Below are 16,112 nucleotides of genomic sequence, written 5' to 3'. Positions count from 1 at the left end.
TTCGACAATTAGATGTAATATATACGACAAACACATGTAAAATATATTAATAAATAGCACCTAGAACAAGCTAAGGCTCAATAAATAAGCGTGTATCACCATTTTAAAGTTTTAATTGAAAAACTGAGCCTAATTAAAAAATTCTTTTTATAATAAAAAATAAACATAAAAAGACAGTCACACGGTCTAAACAAACAAAGTGATACTGATTTGCTTTCTGATTCTTATATTCCTATTCTCAACTTATTGCCTACTCTATAGTGTTAGAAAAATAATATTTTTCGCAAAAAATATATTTTTGCTGGCTGGGATTGTGGTTGCCCCTTCTCCTTTGATTCTCTCTCCCTTATTTCCTATAGTATTACATGCCTTCGGGTCTTCAATTTTAAAATGTAACATCAACTCACAGTTGAGAACATGGTGACTTGAGATTAACACCGCAACTGCAATTTCTCACAATCACATAAGTGATCACCAGTATAGACCTCAATAATGATGAATTGAATCAACATAGTTTTAAGTACAGGTATGCGACATAAAATATTAATTAAAAAAATTTTTTTAAGCAAATTATTATCTTGACCTCAATTTTATATATAAAATCACTAAGATGTACAAATATTTAGATTAAAGGAACACTGAAGATGGTTGAATGATCAGCCGAAACGTTTGTTCTAACATTGGTGTAATAAAAAAAAATATATATCAAGAAATATACGATCTACTTGGGCTTGAGATCCTCCTACTACTATATCTATTTAAAATATTAGAGTTAGGTAAAATATTTATAAGACCTTATTTGTAGAGCTTTTTATGAGCTTCATTTTTTGTTTGATAACTTTTTTCGTACAATGAATATTTTCTGAAATAATTAACAAAAACAGTTTTATTTTTTAATCTTTGAGGGGGCTGAGGGGCGGAGGGGGCATTTGCGCCAAAAATCCATTTAGGAATATTATTTACTAGATAAAATAAGTATTTAGGCTGAATATAAGCCAAATCGGAGATGATAGCTGAAACCGTGTGAGCTTTTCGGGCGCGGTATAGCTCGCCGGAATCCAAGTTCGGTCGGTTGGGGGTGTGTCAAAGAATGTACGCGCTTGGTTGATAATAAATTAGAAGACGTATTTATTCAATTAATATGTTTGATGACTGTGTGTACATGCGATGTGTGATTACAATGTATGTAGCGAGATTTGTATAAATGAGCTGTACGATTGTGATGCGAAAGAATATACAAGCAACGGCGAAATAAGTAGAAGAGTATCGGTGCAATCGGTATAATAACAACGGTGAAATGATTATAAAGCAACGGCGAAATAATTATCGAGGCAGCGGTAAAATAAATATAAAGTTTGACGTGAGGCGTCTTAGTGCAATCGGCGGAACGATCGGCGCAAGCGCTGTGTGATCGAGTCGTGACGGTTGGCACACGACGGAGCGCTTGTCGGTGAGTGCGTTCGTAGAGTATCGCGAGTCCGTTCGATAATATATCGATGCGGACTATTCGGCGGCGCGGATTGATCGACGCGGTTTTGCCTGCCGGATGGATTATAATTCGAAATCCCGGCGAATAAACGCGATATATGGATTAGGATGCCGATTACGCTTGGCAGGAGTACGAGAACGCTCGTACGAAGGCGAGAATAGAACGGCAATCCGGCTTGGTGCACGGGAATGCCCGTTGCACGAAGATCGGTGCCTAGAGAGGCCGAGTGCGCTCGGCGGGAGTACGAAGATGCTCGTACGAAAGCGGAATTAGAACGGCGATCCGGCTAGGTACGCGGGAATGCCCGCTATACGAAGATCGGTGCCTAAAGGAGCCAAGTACGCTCGGCGGGTATACGAGTACACTCGTATGCTGAGGCAAGAATACCGAGGACGCTCGGCGGTACACGAGAACGCTCGTGTGCTGGAAAAGGCATAGAATCCGAGTACGCTCGGTCGGACTACGAGAACGCTCGTAGAGTGATGTTCGCTGTCTAGCAGCGAACGGGATCTGGTGAGAAGACATACAGCCGGGCCTCTTTTATACCCGGCTGGCAGCCGACTGAACTCGGATCGGCAAGCATCGGCGGTTTCGGCGGCGGGCCCCCACTAACGAAAATTCGGAACGGTCGGGTGTGGGGGTCTTTTCGGCGATTGACCGTCGTTGTTTTCGATAAAAATTTTATCGGCGCTCTATGCGCCCTTGGTGGGCTACAGACGATGGACGGTCCGTAGCCGTAACGATGCAGCTTGCGGGCTGCACCGTTACATAGCTTTTCGGAAGTCCACCCCCCCTTTTTGATCCACCTCCACTTTTGACTGAAAAGTCGTAGTAAACATTTTCAAAAATCATTGTTCTTGTCTTGAAACGCCCTTTCAAATGATCCCCATTCGACCCATAGTGCCATTTAACATTTTACACTTCTATTCTGCCCCCCCCCCCTCCGTCCCCAGGCGGTAGAGGGAGATCCACACCCATTCCGAAAAGTTGCTTTTCCGAAAACTTTGAACCCACTGTTTCACCGTTTTCTGATATTTTAATTTTTGGAGTAGTATGTTGGCAGGTATAAGGCGTCACAACAAACCCCCACCACCTACCCCATATTTGACCCAGTGACCTACTTATGGTCTGGCGTCAAAACATTCCCCCACCCCTCTCTGACGGGATGGGAAAAAAGATGGCGGTCAAACAAGATGGCGGCTACGGGTAAACAAGATGGCGGATGTTGACAAGATGGCGGAAATTTTTATTTTTTTGAATTGAGAAAATCCAAACGGGGTTCGAACCTGGATCGCTGGGTTTCTAGTCCTGGTCCTAGTCTGCTGGGCTACCTATAGATCTAATGAAGTAAGTAGTAGGGTCATATTTATAGTAGGAGTGGGATGACGTAAATTTTTATTTTTTTTGAATTGAGAAAATCCAAACCGGGTTCGAACCTGGATCGCTGGGTTTCTAGTCCTGGTCCTAGTCCGCATGCCTACCTATAGATCAAATGAAGTAAGTCGTAGGGTCGTATTTATAGCTATGGGGCCTGGCAGGTATGGGACCTGGCAGGTATGGGGCATCAAAACAAACGACGTCACGCAGTCGAGAAGGGGTCGTATTTATGGCGGGGCCGCGTCTATATGAGATACCCCGGACTCTCTGGCAAGTATGGGGCGTCAAAACAAATGACGTCACACAGTCGCGAAGGGGTCGTATTTATGGTGGGGCCGCGTCTACATAAGGTACTCCGTACTCTCTGGCAGGTATAGGGCATCGAAACAAACGACGTCACACAGTCGCCTCTAGTCCGTGAAGGGAAGGGGCGTATTTATGGTGGAGCCGCGTCTATATGAGGTATCCCGGACTCTCTGGCAGGTATGGGAAATGTAAACAAACATCGCCAAGGTGTCGGGCGGGGGATGATAGAACTACGACCTGTGAGCGGGCAAGTATGGGAGAACAAAAGAACGACGGAGTCAAACGGTGGATTCTGCTAGACCAATATTCGACGAGATGACGACTAAGGGGGTGCAAACGGTATAGAACATGCGCCGGTATAGCGAACAAAAGAACGCAGCGACGAATGATCGGACGCCTTTTAGTCTGATATTCGGCATGTTGGTTAAGGAGGCAGCGATATCGCGTGAACGGAGTGAGCGTCAGCCACCCGTTTTCGCGGATTGAGCGTGCTGTATGGAATGGGGAGTGCAGGAACATGCAAAAAGAGGAAGGAAACAAACACGAGAAATGGAATACAAAATCGTTTATTTAGAATTTTTCTTAAGAATACATAATTGAACATTACAGTCAAAATATAAAAATATTTTATTTGACTTACTGAATACGTTCTAAAAATATTATTTCAAAGCATGCATCGAGAAATGTTAAACATATAAAATAAAATGTTTTATTTGAAATTTTTAAAAATACATCGTTGAATATTACAACAAGTACTTGTACGTACTTTCGTTTGCTCATTTTTTTTACAATGAAAAATTTTGCGATATAAGCATACTATCAGTCTGTCGTTTTGGTTATAATCATCGGTGAAAAGACGAAGAAATTGCTCAAGGTTGTAACCAAGAGACAAATAGTAAAGAAACACGCAACAATATTGACCGCATGTTTGCGAAAAAAATCCTTGTAGCTGCTCGGTGTTCCATCGATACGTGGTGAAATTTTGTCGAAGTCGCAGATGAAATCGTTGATCCGAGTGTGGCGGGATTCCGTAACTATCGAAATATGTGCCGGTACCGTGCTCGTCGATGTAAAAGGCGACCCAGTGTCTTCCGGGGCGATCATGCTCGTCTGTATTAGCAACAATGGCTGTCGACCTCGTTCACACCCTCGGTAGTCTGTCGGCAGGATAGACTCCCGCATATCTGACATTGAGACGATGCAACGCATGTAAGATTTCCAGCGAATTCATTTGTCGCGTAACAAGGCGGTGCTCGTGCGCGAGGAATTATTTGTATAGTAGAGTCGCAGGGGTTTATCTCCTTTCGCGTAGAGTAGACGTTCTCGAATGACTGTGCGGAGATGATTTGTTGAGCGTTGCTATCGGTAGGATATTCTTCTTTCTTTACACATGGTATATCTTTTGCAATGTAATTACGTGATTGATTTTTGTCTTCTTCTTCTTCTTCTTTTTCTTCTTCTTTTTTTTCCGTAGCGTTACGCCACGCCTCGATATTGCGAATTATATCGAGATTTTTATTCTTTTTCATAAAAACGCCGCTGTCAGCTTTTTCGCTTATGCTCCAATTTTCACGAGAAAGATCATCGCAGCTCGAAACGATGCTACACTCACTGCTGGTGTTTTGAGCACCTATCCAACGTTTCAATTTGCCGGCGTTGCGTAACGCGCAAAGAAATTTGTCTGTAGAGCAAAATCGAAAACCGTGGTGAGAGCACCGATGTCCGCTCTCTTTGTCTTCCGACAAATTTTTAAACGCCGGAGAAATTCCTTCTAGATTATATACGTTTCTGGAAAGTAGACGCCTCAGATAGCGGGCCTTTTCTTGCCCCCTGCTATAGATGTAGCGCACTCGACGTGTTATTTCTCGCAGTTGTATTACGAAACATTTAGGATCGGTTTCGTCATCGAACCACTCGATTCCGTGATAATTTTGCGAAAGCCAGTTGTTTTCTCGTCTCGATTTTTTAGGTAAATCGTCAAAGGGATAGGGTGGCGTCATAATCCAGTGTCCGATGATTGCGGAGTTAAGCGCAACAACAGCCACTTCTTTAGGAATAAACTTCTCGTCGGCATCGCGGAAACCCTGTATATCGATGACTATATCCATGGTTATGTCCAAGTACTCGCTCTTTCTTCTCAAACGAAACGACGCCGTTCGCATCTCGAACAAAACTGAATCTCTTTCCGCTGCTTTACACGTCATTTAAGAAAACAGACGTTAGGGAAAAATGTACGTAGTAGTGGTAGTAGTAGTAGAGGTGGGGGGTTTGACGTTATAAAAACCTAACCGCCAAAATCGACGATAACTTGTCGAGAGGAGTCTATTTCTAGAATATTGTCGAACTCTGCATAAACGATACAGTTAACGGTCGTGGTAAGTGCCTTATCAAATTTCACTTCTAATCGCAAACTACCATGTTTCGCGAGATTCCAATGCCCGGCGCAATGAGCGGACAAGTCGGGGGTAAGATCAAAAGCGAAAAGAGTGTAGCCCTGGGCATAATTCTCTCTACTTATAGAATTTCCCTCGTTCAAGAAGTGAATGCCGGTTCCCGAGAAAAGCGTGTGGTAGGCTTCGACGTAAAGCTTTTCGTTTTTCGAGAAGTTCGGTTGTAACGGCCTACTGGGAATTTGCATACCATCGGCATACAGAGAAAATAAATTTATACCGTAGTTTTTGAAATTAAACGGATTCAATTTTCTATCGCCATTAAACGCTCTGTTATCGACAAAACCGACTATTACACGTTTCGGCAGTTGTCCGAATATTACATTATCTATCGATTCTCCTACAAGTCCGGCGTGAATCGTAAATGTTTTAACCTTGACTTTTGTGAGAGGATATTTGGCGGTGGTTTTACTCAACATTCTCGCGTGCGAGAGTAACACACCGGGGCTTATCTTAGCTCTTCTAACGAGCAGACTAGCGTCTAGAAGGCGTATTTTTGACACCGAATTAGATTCCATGAGGCAAAACGAATCTTTCGAGCGAACGAGCCTCATTCTAACTTCCACCCCGTTGATTAAGAATTTATCCTGATTGAAAACGTCGCAGTGAAGATGACCTATGAGATCTAGCGCCTGTCCGTCTCGAATGTAACGCGAGCGTCTCACGAGAGCCTGATTCGTGGCTTGCGACTCTAGGAGAGCGTCCATTAAAAGCCCAGGGTATCCGCGTCCCATAGGCAGGAGGTCAGATGGGAGTTTTTTGCGGGTGAAGAATAATTTAATAACGCCTCGATGTAAGCCCGATACGCGTAAGCGTTGTTTGGGGGTGACACGAGTTTTTGATTAAAATATATGTCGATTTGGTTGAACATGGAATGCAGTAAATGATTTACAGGGCCTACTTTGAACTCGGTGTTGCCAGCGGCGGTACCGCCTCCTGCTAGGGGGGAAGATTCTACGCGCACGCGAAGACTCAACATGGTGTGTGTAAGATCTAGATAATCGTCCCCATGGCCAGGTATGACGAATTCTATAGGCGCGTCGTCCGCGAGCGACGTTACGGGTTTGTAATAAATCCATTGCGATCTCTCGATGCTGGTTTGTGTAGGCGGTAAAGAAAAGAGATCGAGTTCACTCTTTAAGCACTCGTTTGAATGTGTATGAAGAAAGGACATGCTCCGTAAATTCCTAATTCACACGCCAATTAAGAGAATATGTCGGCTACACTGCGTTTCTTGACTCGACGACAGCGTGCGGATGGCTTTTTTTTGTTGTTGGTCTTTCTACCTGCCGTGCGTATTTTCTTCGTTGCCTTTTTTTTGTTCGTAATTTTTCTTCGCGCGTTGCTATTCTTCGCCGATTTCTTTTTGTTCGTCTGACGATGAGGACGACGACGGCGCTTAGAAACAGCGTTGCGTCTTACGTGACTGAAGAAAGGAAACTGAAGCGCAGCTGTTTTCGCGGATAATTTATAACCTGTTCTCTTCATCAAGCTAGTTATTTTTTTTTTGGCTTTTCTTTTGAGATTTCCGCTCGATTCCTTGAGACGAGATTTGACCGCCTCCTTGAATGGCGTATTATTTTCGACATCCTCCATCACGTTAACGCCGGCTCGTAAAGCTTCTTTACCAACCGCTCGTACACCTTTACTCAGATAAGGAAGCACCCTCCTGAATAATCCTCCGAGAAAACTACCGATTCCGTGTCCTCGTTGATAGGGTGCTCCGACGAAAACCCTCGTGATTCCTCCGCTCCTACCTCCGCTATCGTAATATTCGTGGTCCTCCGGTCTAGCCATAGCGAGCGGCTTTTCCGACTGATTTTTTTTTACTGGAAACGTCTAAGTGCAACGTCACCGTTAGCGTTCCCGATTGGAATGGTATTCTTTTTCCGAATTGATCTTTTATATCTATTTCAATCCTGCGGAAATACGTTTGTCGTAATGGGATATAATGCGGGACGGAGAAATGTTTCACTTTATTCGCGCCGTACGCGTAATAATGTCCGTAATATTGCAGCTCGACCGGTACTATTCGAAGAAGTGGAGTTTGCACATCGCCGGTTATATAAGGTTCGCAAATATCGCAATAAACAAAGAGTTTATCGAGAATACCACGCAGCAATCCGTGCAGTTCGACGGTATAGAAACTTCCAGCGCGCACTCCTTGTTCCGTTTTAAACCCAAGTTTAATAAAAGGCGCTGTAAAAATATCTTTGGAATTAGGTTTAGTCGCAGTGAGCGTAGTATAATATGCGGTTTGTAGGCGATTGCTAGGCGTTGGTATGGCCCCGCCGCAGCCGAGTATTCGTAGAAGATTATCGGAAATGTTCATATGATGAATCAGATTGCATTTATTTTCATCGCATGTAATGTTGAACAAGATTTTACCGCCGCTAGCGTCTTCTAGTTTTAAATTAATATGCGAATTCGCATCTTTGCAAGCCGAATTAATAGCGGAGATAAGTTCCTCGATATTTTTGTAAATACCATTCGGTATTACGCCTTCCGTCGACGTTAACGGCGCCCCGTTTTTCCTTGTATCGTGTCCATTTTCAATATCGACGAATCTAATGACATTTTCAACGTGGTTTATGTGTAAAAAAGTAGTGGGAAATTGGATCTCGTTAAGCGCGACTTCCCATTCGCCATGTAAGTGTATAGGTTGAGGTAATTCTGTGGTGAAGGAAGTGGTTGCATTGTGCGGAAAATAACGCATGCTGCTATTGCTGGGAAGAATCAAGAGAAATTGATCCGTCCTCATTTTGAACAAGCGGAGTTAAACTCGAAGCAGGAATCCAAGAATCAAACTTACTGGGATAACCACGCCAACTAACCAGCACCTGCTTATTATTACCGCGACCCCGGCTTCTTATCACACGGTCGACGATAAACTCCTCCTCCTGCAAGTTTTTCTCAACCCGAGCCAATTCTTGTTCGTAAAAAATGCCGTCTATGACTTCTCCCGCTAAATCGCTCAACTCGTACACACGTGGTTTTCGCCAATCGAGTATGCGATGAATTCGAAATATCTCCTCACTCCATCGCGCCTCGTATCCTTTCTCGAAGACGACTTTTGCTCTACTGATACGAACGTGATCACCGACGTGGTATTTAGCCTTTTGGCGTTTTTCGTTCGCTTCGCCGTTGCTCTTCCATCGTCGCGTTATATTTTCACGCGCGATACGCGCATTTTCTCTCATAACAGCATACGGTTGCATTCTGGTGCTCGAATGACGGGTGTGATTATAGACGTTTACGATATTCTGCAAAACATCGATGTAGCGTCGTGTATTTTTATGCGTAAATTAACGCCACATTCGTTCTTTCAACGTTCTGTTGAAGCGCTCGACGATGGCGGCTTTGACATCCGGATTGCGGGCTACGCGAAAACGAATGTCATTTTCTTCCAAAAACTTTTGTAGCGATCGCCCGACAAATTCTTTACCTTTGTCCGTTTGTAGGTATACGGGCGCGCGTCCGTTACTTCTCGAGAGCACGTTCTGAAAAGCTCTCATTACGGAATTACTCGTTTTGTCGCGCAATGGTTCTACCCAGACATATTTACTAAGTACATCGATAATCACGAGTAAATACGAATATCCCTTGTTGTAACTTTTGAGATTTCGGAGTTCGATCAAATCTGCCTCCCACAGATCGTCGATATTCGTTACGTTGTAATGCATTCGCGGAAATTTCCGTCGCAATGGACGATGCAGCGTGTAGGCGTCTTGCGCTTCGAGCCATCGCTCGACATTGTTACGGGGTAAATTCGCCGCGCGAAACAGATTATCGACAGCCGAATAGCCGGCATAATGCGCGGGATCGTAGTACAATTTTTCAAGAGCCGTCATTCCAATTTACTCCATTCGAACAGGCGTCTCGCTGGTGGAGAATCCGTGTTTCTCTGAGGAGTGGAACTCGCCGCAGGACCGGTAAATTTCGCGATATTTTGCGAAGAACCGGCTGTTAATAATTTTTTATTTCTCACTAGTGCGGAGGGAATGTTCAAGTCGTGAAGTAATCGCGCGAACTGAACTCTTCCCGCCGCTTTCACGGTTTTTCTATCGCGCATCGCCTCGTTTATCAGGTCTGAGATATTTGAATCTTTTACGACGTTACCGTCTATGGTCACGACTTCGTATTCATCCCAGTTAATTCTAGTCGACGATGCTTTATCGAGTAAGCGTTTCGTCAGTAAGCGAGCTTCGGCACGGTAAGATTTCGGTACGCTTTCCACTATTCTTTCGACGCTTTTCATCACTCCGAGACTCGCGTCGTGTTCTTTCGGGAGGCTTCTCGTATGACTAGAGCCCGGAGCGAATGAGTCCGTGAGATCGCTCGGCGGTACTTCTTCGCGAGTGTCCATCACGTCTTCTTCCTCTTCTTCTTCCTCGGCGTTACGCGCGTCTTGATTTCGTCGTCCGTGTGCTACTCGTACAAAGTGAAGATATCGCCAAAGAACCTCTTTGTACATCTTCCATTTTTCGGCTTCGTCGTTCGGATAGGGCGAATTAAGAATTCGACTCATCTCCGCATCGAGTCTGGATAGAGCGGTTCCGGGTGTTCGTACGGAATTATAATTATTATTATTATTAGCGCTTTCGTCCGGTGTGTTTTCCACGAGCGGTGCGCCGTAGTCGGTAGTCGGTTGATGCAATTGACGCTGCATTCTCTCGAGATTTTCCGTAGAAATTAAAACCATTTTTTTCGCCCTTTCTATAACACTCGATATTATTTTCTCTCTTGTGTTTTAAGCCGTCACCTTGTCTATGATTCGCGAAAATAAGGCCTCTAATAGAGAAACGATAATATAGGATAAGAATCCACCTTGTTGTACCAATAGCTTTCTTTTATTCTTCCAATTTCCACGCTTTGACGCGATACGACGTAGCGTCGTTTTGTATTTGCTCAGACGATTTTTTTCGCGCCGTTCGAGCGCAACGTTACCATTGAGCGTGTTGAAAACGCATTCGCAAATACAGCGAATAAATTTTTCGTCCGCGGTTCGCAGGAAGAAGCTGCGTTGATTTTTGTTCAGATGACACAGCGCCTCTAAAAGACACACGTTTCTCTTTCCGACCTAACGTCTAGCGGTTTTCGTTGCACCGTCCGACGCCGCTTCTTTCATCGTGAGAAAGTCTCTTGCAACTGTCGTCTCGCGAGTGTTGGTGCATACTTTTTATACGCTGGAGAACGATCTGCGCGGTACGTAGACGTAACGCAACGCATCGTCGAGAAAGATGCTTGTCCGAAATCGATATTTGTCCGGAGTCGATTGTTTCAGATCGAGTAATAAATATCCGTGGGGGCGCGAGGTTGCGTCAAAGTATGCTTCTTCTAGAAACTTTGGGTCATCGGGGTATACCTGTCGCGCGAGATAGCGAATTTGAGCGCGATCGCGCGGGTTCTTGAAGACAACGATGTAATTGGTATTAAGCGATATGTCGCGCTGACAGCGTCCCTGGTGAAATAGATTTTGCGTGATAAGTATAACGCTGAGATTCTTATGGTGACTACCCTTTGTAAAAAGATCCACGATGACGTCGCACGAGGATGATTCTCTCATAAGATCGTCGATTATCACCAACTTTGGTGTGAGAGGATCGTGGGAATAATCATGCGCTTGTGGCAACCCCTCGCGAAACTCGATTGCATTTTTCTTTATTTTTCCCGCAGCGTTCCTTTTTTTTTTTTCTCAAACGCGTATTGAAGTTGTCGATAAGCATCCTGCTATTCGGCGTAATAAAATAAAACTAAATTAAAAATATAATATTGGCTCAAATTATTCAAATAAATTATTAACAACAAGCTACAGAGCCCAAGCTGGATTTTCGTGCTTAATTTATTAATATATTATAACAAATGTTTAGGTCAATCTAGACGTTTCGACCATCTGGTTGTGGTCATCTTCAGTAGTTAGTTATTATAAAATCCGGAACATATTAATAAACAATCGTTACTTATAAAACTAATTCGGATATTACAATCTTCTTATATTCGTTACATTTAAAAATTGTTTAGAAGGACAACACATCTTGAAAGTCATGTCTCTTCTAATAACACCAATCTTAAGATCATCAGGAAGGAAATCATGTTTTACATTAAACATACACGATGTCCTTTTTAAGATTTGAATTGTGGTTGATTGCAATTATTCTAAAACCAGCATGAACCAATGTCTACTTTTATCTTTATATTACTTGTTATTTATTAAAATTACTAAAAATATTCTTACCTCAATGCATAGCAGTACCGTCATGTTGTGTTTTCGTGTAAACTTTCTTATTTTAAAAAAACTAAGAACCAAAACTATTCGGTGTAACGAGTCAGTTTGCTAAAAATGATATTGGAGGTCCGTGTCGTTTGAGTGGACATGGCAAACTAGTTGAATATAATAGAGGATATATTAGAGAACTCGTATGTGAAGGAGATTCGTGGTGGGAGAGTGAGTGATCTTTAAGCAGTAAACAAATTGAGAACTGGCAAATACAAGTTTGGCAGTAACTCAGTATCGTTCTGCTTATTAAGACTCGTTTTTTGCCGTTTTATGTGCAACATCTCGGAAATAAGCCTTTTGCTATAAGACATTTCCTTGTCTAATATTTCTACATTCTCCCAATCCATTTCATGGTTTTTTTCTAATCTATGACAAGAAATGACAGAAGGGGATCCCGTTCTTTTATTTATATCCGACTTGTGTTCTTTAATTCTAGTTTTCAATTTTCTCTTTGTTTGTCCCACATAACTAGCCTCGCAATCATGACACGTTACCTTATATACTACATCACATTGGCTCATGGATTCAATAATGTCTTTCCCTGTTTTTATAAACCTATTAAGTTTATTGTTACACGAAAAGGCTAAATGATGATTGTATTTTTTCATGTTCCGTGTGAATTTATCAAAAGTTTCTTTTATATATGGTATCGTAAAATAACCCGTTCTATCATTGCTATTTTTGTTTTTATTACAACAATTATTGCTAAATTTTTTAAGTCTTTCGTTAATACTATTAAAAATTAATTCCAATGGATAGCCGTTAATTAAAAGTAGGGAAATCATTTCCTCGATGTTCTTGTGCCAATATTGTGGGTGTGTTAACTTTACAACTCTGTCAAATAAGCCAATGATAACACCTTTTTTGTGTGCCATGGGATGATGCGAATAAAAACTTAAATATCTGCCCGAAAAAGTAGGTTTGTGGAACAAAACAAATTTAATAAAATTGTTTTCCGATATTAGTTTAACGTTTAGGAAATTGATATGATTATTTATTCCTTTTTCCAATGTGAATTGTAATCTGCTATGCATTGAGTTGAATGTCTCCAAAACTTCGTCTAAATGATTTTCTGGAGCCGTAAATAGTATGTCGTCAACATACCTAAAATAAAACGGTAATTTGTAAGGTAGACGTTCGATTGCTGAATTTTCCAAATCTTGTAACACAAATTCTGCTATTATTGGAGAGAGAGGAGAACCCATTGGAGTGCCAAAAATTTGCTTGTAAATTACTTTATTAAAACTAAAATACGTTGAATTTAAAACTAAATTGATACCAATTAAAAATTCTTCTATTGGTATGGAATTGTACCTTCTAATCCATTCCCATCTGTTTTTTATGCTTTCTATTGCCTTTTCAACAGGAATGTTCGTAAAAAGAGAAACAACATCTAAAGAAGCAAGGCAATGATCCGATTCTAAAAAAACACCGTTCAACTTTTCAACTAGATCAAAACTATTTTTTATGTTTCTTTTCGAATTAGGTACATTGTTTGCAAGGATTCCATGTAAAAAGTTAGCTATCTTATATAACGGGCTATTAATCGAAGATACTATTACTCTGAGAGGATATCCTTCTTTATGGATTTTTGGCAAACCGTAGGCTCTAGGTGTGTTTCCGTCCGTTTCCAAAAGACACCTGTATTTTATGTCATCTATGTAACCTCTCTCTCTCCATCTGGCAAGTAGAGACCTCAGTTTATCAGTTAATATTTTAGTTGGGTCTTTTTTAACAATTTGGTAGGTGTTGGTGTCAGAAAGTATGTCGACCATTTTTTCCATATATTCTGATTTTTTCATGACTACTGTACTATTGCCTTTATCAGCCCTGGTGAATAATAGATCAGGGTTTTCATTTATAAATTTTTTTGTTTTGTACAACCAATTGAGTAACTTTCTGTCATCAACACTATTGCGGGAGTTTCCCTTACAGAACCCATTTATAATTGATATAGTATCATTTCTAACAGAACATTTGTAATCTTCACTCTTTCTTTCAATGTTTCTTTCAATGTTTTTTATGACTTCAATTGACATCGACATTTTTTCCGTGATAGGCATGTTAAAGCGTTCTCCCAATTGTAACAAAAGCTCGACCTCTTTGGGAATTACAACATCTGATAAATTAACGAACCATTTTTTATGTTTGTCGTCTAAGGTCGACTGAGAGTTGAAATTGTCAGGCATTATTATTATATTCGAATTAATATCAGACCCAAAATTATTATGTGTTTTCACATTGTTAGTATTGAAAGCAATTGGTTTGATACTTGCTCTTCTATCAATGTTCTGTTTAGAAACTAACCATTCAATTTTTTTGTTTATCTTAACTAAGTTCCTAAACCACAATTTTTGGGAGCGTCTCTCTTGCCCATTAAAAAACGTATTGTATAAATTGAGTGGTAATATTCTAGTTACAACCTCATATATTTTATGGCATTCTTTTCTGACGCATTGTAAAGTCGCGTAGGCATCATCTAATTCTAATCTTATTATTTTTCGAATATGCTCCTTCCTGATATTATCAAAGATTGCTACTGATCTATGGTGGTATAGTTGTAGGCAATTTTTAAAAACAAATTTCAAATGTGAAGGAGTTAGATCTTTTTGTAGACAATTTTTAAGAAACCTGATTCGAATGCGTAATTTAATGCTTAAATTAACATTATTCATAAAATTCTTCAGTTGCAAAGTTACAAATTTGCCAAAATGAAATTGGACAAAATTAAAAAAGGATTCACGCATTTTGAAGCTTGCGTTTATAAAATAAATTAAAAATATAATATTGGCTCAAATTATTCAAATAAATTATTAACAACAAGCTACAGAGCCCAAGCTGGATTTTCGTGCTTAATTTATTAATATATTATAACAAATGTTTAGGTCAATCTAGACGTTTCGACCATCTGGTTGTGGTCATCTTCAGTAGTTAGTTATTATAAAATCCGGAACATATTAATAAACAATCGTTACTTATAAAACTAATTCGGATATTACAATCTTCTTATATTCGTTACATTTAAAAATTGTTTAGAAGGACAACACATCTTGAAAGTCATGTCTCTTCTAATAACACCAATCTTAAGATCATCAGGAAGGAAATCATGTTTTACATTAAACATACACGATGTCCTTTTTAAGATTTGAATTGTGGTTGATTGCAATTATTCTAAAACCAGCATGAACCAATGTCTACTTTTATCTTTATATTACTTGTTATTTATTAAAATTACTAAAAATATTCTTACCTCAATGCATAGCAGTACCGTCATGTTGTGTTTTCGTGTAAACTTTCTTATTTTAAAAATAAGAAGATTGTAATATCCGAATTAGTTTTATAAGTAACGATTGTTTATTAATATGTTCCGGATTTTATAATAACTAACTACTGAAGATGACCACAACCAGATGGTCGAAACGTCTAGATTGACCTAAACATTTGTTATAATATATTAATAAATTAAGCACGAAAATCCAGCTTGGGCTCTGTAGCTTGTTGTTAATAATTTATTTGAATAATTTGAGCCAATATTATATTTTTAATTTATTTTATAAACGCAAGCTTCAAAATGCGTGAATCCTTTTTTAATTTTGTCCAATTTCATTTTGGCAAATTTGTAACTTTGCAACTGAAGAATTTTATGAATAATGTTAATTTAAGCATTAAATTACGCATTCGAATCAGGTTTCTTAAAAATTGTCTACAAAAAGATCTAACTCCTTCACATTTGAAATTTGTTTTTAAAAATTGCCTACAACTATACCACCATAGATCAGTAGCAATCTTTGATAATATCAGGAAGGAGCATATTCGAAAAATAATAAGATTAGAATTAGATGATGCCTACGCGACTTTACAATGCGTCAGAAAAGAATGCCATAAAATATATGAGGTTGTAACTAGAATATTACCACTCAATTTATACAATACGTTTTTTAATGGGCAAGAGAGACGCTCCCAAAAATTGTGGTTTAGGAACTTAGTTAAGATAAACAAAAAAATTGAATGGTTAGTTTCTAAACAGAACATTGATAGAAGAGCAAGTATCAAACCAATTGCTTTCAATACTAACAATGTGAAAACACATAATAATTTTGGGTCTGATATTAATTCGAATATAATAATAATGCCTGACAATTTCAACTCTCAGTCGACCTTAGACGACAAACATAAAAAATGGTTCGTTAATTTATCAGATGTTGTAATTCCC

General features: G+C 40.1%; 2 protein-coding genes and 1 long non-coding RNA gene across 3 annotated transcripts; all 3 read right to left on the bottom strand.

Annotated features, from left to right (window-relative positions):
- Nucleotides 1-5,456: 5,456 nt before the first annotated feature.
- LOC136997851 (uncharacterized protein F54H12.2-like) lies at nucleotides 5,457-6,329 on the bottom strand. The gene has a single exon (XM_067349247.1). The coding sequence runs from the start codon at nucleotides 6,327-6,329 to the stop codon at nucleotides 5,457-5,459; it is 873 nt and encodes a 290-aa protein (XP_067205348.1).
- On the bottom strand, nucleotides 6,329-6,796 carry LOC136997850 (uncharacterized). The gene has a single exon (XM_067349246.1). It carries the CDS (start codon nucleotides 6,794-6,796, stop codon nucleotides 6,329-6,331), a length of 468 nt encoding a protein of 155 aa, XP_067205347.1.
- Nucleotides 6,797-11,575: 4,779 nt separating this feature from the next.
- LOC136997735 (uncharacterized) lies at nucleotides 11,576-14,585 on the bottom strand. The gene is made up of 2 exons (XR_010888354.1): nucleotides 11,858-14,585; nucleotides 11,576-11,778 (listed from the first exon to the last, which is right to left on the bottom strand). It is a non-coding gene; the product is annotated as an uncharacterized lncRNA (long non-coding RNA).
- Nucleotides 14,586-16,112: the final 1,527 nt, after the last annotated feature.

Source organism: Linepithema humile, chromosome 2 (assembly GCF_040581485.1).
Source record: "Linepithema humile isolate Giens D197 chromosome 2, Lhum_UNIL_v1.0, whole genome shotgun sequence".
NCBI classification, from domain to species: domain Eukaryota; kingdom Metazoa; phylum Arthropoda; class Insecta; order Hymenoptera; family Formicidae; genus Linepithema; species Linepithema humile.
The sequence above is the reverse complement of the archived record's forward strand: the minus strand, read 5'-3'. Positions and strand labels throughout refer to the sequence as shown.